This window comes from Miscanthus floridulus, unplaced genomic scaffold (genome assembly GCF_019320115.1).
Source record: "Miscanthus floridulus cultivar M001 unplaced genomic scaffold, ASM1932011v1 os_1037_1, whole genome shotgun sequence".
Lineage (NCBI taxonomy): Eukaryota > Viridiplantae > Streptophyta > Magnoliopsida > Poales > Poaceae > Miscanthus > Miscanthus floridulus.
The window spans coordinates 67,706-73,568 of NW_027097484.1; the positions used below are offsets into that span (position 1 = coordinate 67,706).

At 54.4% G+C, this 5,863-nt stretch overlaps 1 protein-coding gene across 1 annotated transcript; it reads right to left on the reverse strand.

Moving 5' to 3' along the window:
* Positions 1 to 289: 289 nt before the first annotated feature.
* LOC136533651 (uncharacterized) lies at positions 290 to 5,646 on the reverse strand. Its single transcript, XM_066526198.1, has 2 exons — positions 5,446 to 5,646; positions 290 to 580 (listed from the first exon to the last, which is right to left on the reverse strand). Exons 1-2 carry the CDS (start codon positions 5,644 to 5,646, stop codon positions 290 to 292), a joined length of 492 nt encoding a protein of 163 aa, XP_066382295.1.
* Positions 5,647 to 5,863: the final 217 nt, after the last annotated feature.

Below are 5,863 nucleotides of genomic sequence, written 5' to 3' on the forward strand. Positions count from 1 at the left end.
TCTTTCTCCTCCTTGTTCTTCCTCTTCTTCCTGTGGCCGGTTGGGTTGGGGGGGGGGGGGGGAGAGGGAGCTCGGCGGGACAGAGGGGGGAGCTTGGCGGGGAGAGGAGCCCCGAGCTCCTCATCGGTCGGGTGTGGCGGCGGCAGTCCTCGACGGCCGGTCGAGCCACGGCGGGGGGCGGGGCCGCGGCAGGCCAGCGGGGACACGGCGGGCCGGTTGGGTTGGGGGGGAGAGGGAGCTCGGCGGGGACAGAGGGGGGAGCTCGGCGGGGAGAGGAGCCCTGAGCTCCTCACTGGTCGGGCGTGGTGGCGGCAGTCCTCGCCGGCCAGTCGGGCGTGGCGGCGGCGGTCCTCGCCAGCCGATCGAGCCGCGGCAGAGGGCGGGGCCGCGGCGGGGCGGCGGGGACACGGTGGGCCGGCGGCACTGCGGCGGGGAGCAGGGAGCTGTGGCGGGCCGGCGAAGATGCGGCGGCGTGGCGGAGCTGTGGTGGCAGCGGCGCAATGGAGATGCGGCGGATGGGGTTAGGGTCGGGCGCGATGGGGATGGGGTTAGGGTTGGGATGGGCTGGCTGGGCCTCTGCCTTTTAATTTTTTTTTAAAAAAAATGTGTTTGCCGACGGCCATGGCCATGGCCATCGGCAAAGAACCATCATGTGGCGGCCTCAGGGGCCGTCCTGGGCCTCCACCTTGCCGATGGCTACCTGGGCCCGGCCATCGGCAAAGAAACTTTGCCGACGGCCTTCACATGCCGTCGGCAAAGTTTGAATTTTTTTTTTGTTTTTTTCAGCCCATTTTTTTCCTGGTGCCTGCCTACATCAAATATAACCCAACTTCAAAAGTTGGGACAATTTTGAGTTTTTTAGCTATATTTCGTTAATTATTTCTGTTTCTTTGCATTTTTCCGGCGACTCCAAATTTGAACTGCAGGTACATGAAATAATGGGATTTTTTGATTCGAAAGATGGTATTCATGATTCTAGGAGTATGCTGAGTCTGTATCCAGGAGCTCGCATGAAATGACGACCATGTTGGCGTCGTAACATGGGGAGTTACGTGCGTGGAAAGTGTTTTTAAATTATATAAAATCCATACGAAGTCCGAAATTGACGAAACTTGACGAGTTGTGTTGTCATGGCATGTGGAGGCCGTGGTAAAAATTTCAAAAGTTTCGAGCAAGTGGTGACGTCGGATGGCCAAAACCCATACATCTCCACAATTCGTCAAGTTTCGTACTTGTGGAGATGTATGGGTTTTGGCCATCCGACGTCACCACTTGCTTGAAACATTTTGAAATTTTTACCATGGACTCCACATGCCATGACAACACAACTTGCCAAGTTTCGTCATTTTCGGACTTCGTATGGATTTTATATAATTTAAAAATACTTTCCACGCACGTAACTCCCCATGTTACGACGCCAACATGGTCGTCATTTCATGCGAGCTCCTGGATACAGACTCAGCATACTCCTAGAATCATGAATACCATCTTTCGAATCAAAAAATCCCATTATTTCATGTACCTGCAGTTCAAATTTGGAGTCGCCGGAAAAATGCAAAGAAAGAGAAATAATTAACGAAATATAGCTAAAAAACTCAAAATTGTCCCAACTTTTGAAGTTGGGTTATATTTGATGTAGGAAGGCACCAGGAAAAAAATGGGCTGAAAAAACAAAAAAAAATTCAAACTATGCCGACGGCATGTTAAGGCCGTCGGCAAAGTAGGTTTGCCGATGGCCAGCCATCGTCATAGACGGTGGGCCCGGCAGCTCCTGAGGCGGCCACGTGGCCTGTCTATGCCGATGGCCGCGGCCGTCGGCATAGCCTTCCCTTTTGCCGACGGCCTGACGGCAAGGCCATCGGCAAAGGGCACGGCGTCGGCCGGCGTCTGCCCTGGGCCAATTTTGCCGATGGTCGGACGTTGCCGATGGCCTGGCCGTCGGCAAAGATTAGTATTTGCCGATGACTCGGGTTTGCCAATGGCTTTGCCGTCGGCAAAGATCGGCTTTGGCGATGGCCCGATGTCTGGACCGTCGGCAAAATATCTTTGCCGATGGCTCTGCTTTGCCATCGGCAAATCCTGTGGTCTGCCGATGGCTTATTCTCTGGCCATCGGCAAACCTCCCGGCCGTCAGCAAATAAGCCGTTTCCGGTAGTGTAATTATTGTTTCGCCGTTACTCTGCACACACCTACTCTGCTTACAGTCATGTTGCACCTAGATGCATTAAAATATGCAATGATTCACTAACCTTTGTCTATGATAGCAAAGCAGCAGAATTGTTGTAGGCAAGCTTCCTAGGAAAAGCTCCAACGAGCAACGTCCAAAGCTCAAGTATTGCTCTGGCGTCAGCTCCGGAGCTACAGTAACCGTCAGGTGCGCAAGTTTTTTGGATTGAGCAAATGCAGGAATCATCTGTGTTCTCTCTCCCGTCCCGCAGCAACGCCGAGGAAGCGCCTTGGACACGCCGAGCCGCCCTGCAGCAACACCACACGGCCGTTGTCCTCGGCGAGGCCTCCGGCTAGAACGCAAGCACATATACAGAGGCTAGCGCCGCGTCATCTGATGTCAAAGTCGTCTGCACAACAAAATAGCACCGCACGACGGACACCGCTTCAGGACTGTCATCCACAACACCCCCGGCCCAACGATGCAGGCAACGCAGGGACCAGTGTACGAAGGCCTGGCACCACTGTGTAGCTGCTAGCCGTCCAAGGGTCCAGCTCATGCATCGAGCGGGCAAGCTGCAAGGTGCCAAAGCCTGCAGCAATCTCTGTACCAGCAATCTTCACCAACCCAAAGGCCCAGCACTATCCTTCAGCCTAGCGCCGACCGTGCCCGTGCCCATGCGGAGGCGGCATCCTTCACGGCGACTACGATCCAGCCACTCACTCCACCGGCACCGGCTGATGCTGGGATGCTGACGGTCATCCTTCGGTGCGGCCCTGCGCCGACCGTGCCCATGTGGAGGCTGCATCCTTCACGGCGACTACGATCCAGCCACGACCCGCCGCTCACTCCACCCGCACCGGCTGATGCTGGGATGGTGGCGGTCATCCTTCGGCGCGGCCCTGCGCCGACCGTGCCCGCGCGGAGGCTCTACGTCCTTCGCCGCGACCCCCGGACAACTCCGGCCCTGATCTGTCGCTCACTTCATCGGCCGCCGGGGTGGTATACCCACATGCTAACAAGAACCTTGCAAGATTTTTTGATCTATGCGTGCGCAGGTACCGTGATCTTTCGAAAAATATGCGGAGGTCAGGTCCGTGACACTGCATTGGTTGAAGGCTGGACAAACGCAGAAAGGAAAAGCCTCCTCCACGAACCTCTGCTCCTAGACTCCACACAAACCGTGCACGCGCGGATAGTTCATCCTTCGCCGCGACTTGCGAACAAGAGATGGCGGCCGTCCTCCGGCCTAGCGCTCACCGTGCCAGTGCGGAGGCTGCATCCTTTGCTGCAATTCCAGAGCAAGTCAACTCCAGCCATGCTCACTCCACCGGCATCGACTGCCGACGGTCTTCGCGATCGTCCTGCCGCCCGCGCGGAGGCTGCGCCCTTCGCCGCGACTCGGGAACAACTCCGGCCACGATCTGATCCTCGCTCCGCCGGCACCAGCTGCCAGGAGCCACCAAGCAGCGAAGACTAAGACGCACGACCTGCACTCCCTGCAAGCAAGCCATGGAAGAACGTCTTCGACTCGCTGCGTCTAGAGCTCCAGGGATGGTCAGTCGAAGGCCCAACGCGCAGAGCTCCGCCGGCCTCATACACGTGAAGGCCGCACTACATAAAAGCGCAGGCTGCCAGCGACCGCAACGACCAAGCACAAGTGTGAAAGTCCACTCGAAACGAAGGAAAAAGCCTCCGCCCATGAAGCCACTCTGCACCTGGACCACCCAGCACTACCGGAGACTGTGTAGTTACCGAGTGCCCCGACAATTACCGAGTGTCAAAAGTCGGGGCACTCGGAAAACATTACTTACCGAGTGCCAACACTCGGAAAACATAAACACCCGGTAGTAGACCGCTTTACCTGAGTCCGCACACTCGGTAACTTCAGACACTCGGTAAAACTACAATTTTACCGAAGGGGCGCACTCGGTAAAAACAGACACTCGGTATTGAGGTGCCACGTCACCTAGTATACCAACCGTGCGCCAAACGGCGTCACGGCATGACATGTTTACCGAGTGTAGAAGTATTTGCACTCGGTAATAATAAAGTTTTACCGAGTGTAAGTGCACAACACTCGGTAAACACTATCTTTTACCGAGTGTATTGGCGCAACACTCGGTAAAATTCAACCAAATTTCTTGTTTTTCCCTTCATTCTTTTTCCTCTATCCACATATGATATTTAGTACTCCATTCCAAAATATGGTGTTTATTTCGATTTATTTACTATATTTCACAAAATTTTCATTCTTTATGATAATTAGGTACATATCGTGTAAATTTAATTGTAATAATTAAAATCGAACTCGATAAATCACGAGATTGGAAGAATTAACATTGAAGCATACATCTATGTTATAGAAAAATTTTCATAACGTTTCGGAAGTATTTTTACATTCGTCGCTGCCGAACCGGTACATCTCCCAAAGAGACGCTAAACATTCACAATGACGAGTAGGATTTCTATTAAGAGTGAAATTCAACATTATGATTTGAACTTGGAATTTTTTAGATAGTAAATAGATGACATGAAATAGTTCATGTGAAAGTTTGGTGAATTTTAGGATTAAATTGGCATTTTTTCATTTTTGTTTTGCATGAAATAATGGATACTTTTACCGAGTGTGACCTCAAACACTCGGTAAAGGTTAGCCACGGCCCACCTGTATGTTTACCGAGTGCCGTAGATCTGGGCACTCGGTAAACATGTACCAGGCCCACATGTTATTGGGCTACGGTGCTTCTGTTTACCGAGTGCCGTAGATCTGGGCACTCGGTAAACATGTACCAGGCCCACATGTAATTGGGCTGCGGTGCTTGAGTTTACCGAGTGCCGTATATCTAGGCACTCGGTAAACAGAGGCATTCACTTAGCCGTTTCTCCCTCAAATCGTGCAGACACACACACACCGCACGCCCGCGCATCATCGCCGCACCGCCGCCGTCCCCTGCGCCGGCGCCTCCCCGCCGTCCCCCGCACTTGCGCCCGCGCCTCCCCGCGCCCGCGCGCTCCACGTCGACGCCGGCGCCTCCCCGCCGTCGCCGGCGCCTCCCCACCGCCGCGGCCGCCTCCTCCCCTCCACGCCGTCGCCTCCTCCCCTCCACGCCGTCGTAGAACCGGCGCGCGCGGTGGAAGACGAAGCAGCTGGAGAAGGACTACGACGCGCTGAAGCGCCAGCTCGACGCCGTCAAGGCCGACAACGACGCCCTCCTCTCCCACAACAAGAAGCTCCAGGCCGAGGTCTGTACCGCACAGTACAATTCGATCATCACCTCATCTATTTGCTGTGTCGACTGATCCTCGCCGGCGCCGTCGCGGCCGCGTCCTGGATCTAGGCTAGAAGCGTGCGACTGCCCGCTGTCGCCGGCGCCTCCCCACCACCGCGGCCGCCTCCTCCCCTCCACCACCGCCGCCACCGGGCGGTCCCCCACAGCCGCCGGCACCGGGAAAGGAAGGGCTGCAACCTCATCCATTGCCGAGGTTTGTTGCTAATCTATCTTCTCAGATTGCAATTTCAGTTTTTCATGCATACCGGTAAATGCCCTAAGCCACTGGAACTTCATGCATACACTCTTTCATGAGTTTGGTTGTGACAATACATGAAGTTTCATGTAGCATCATTGTTTGTTCAGCTCAAATATTAAAATGAGTTGATGACTTTCATGTTTAGAGTTGATGACTTTAGTTGTG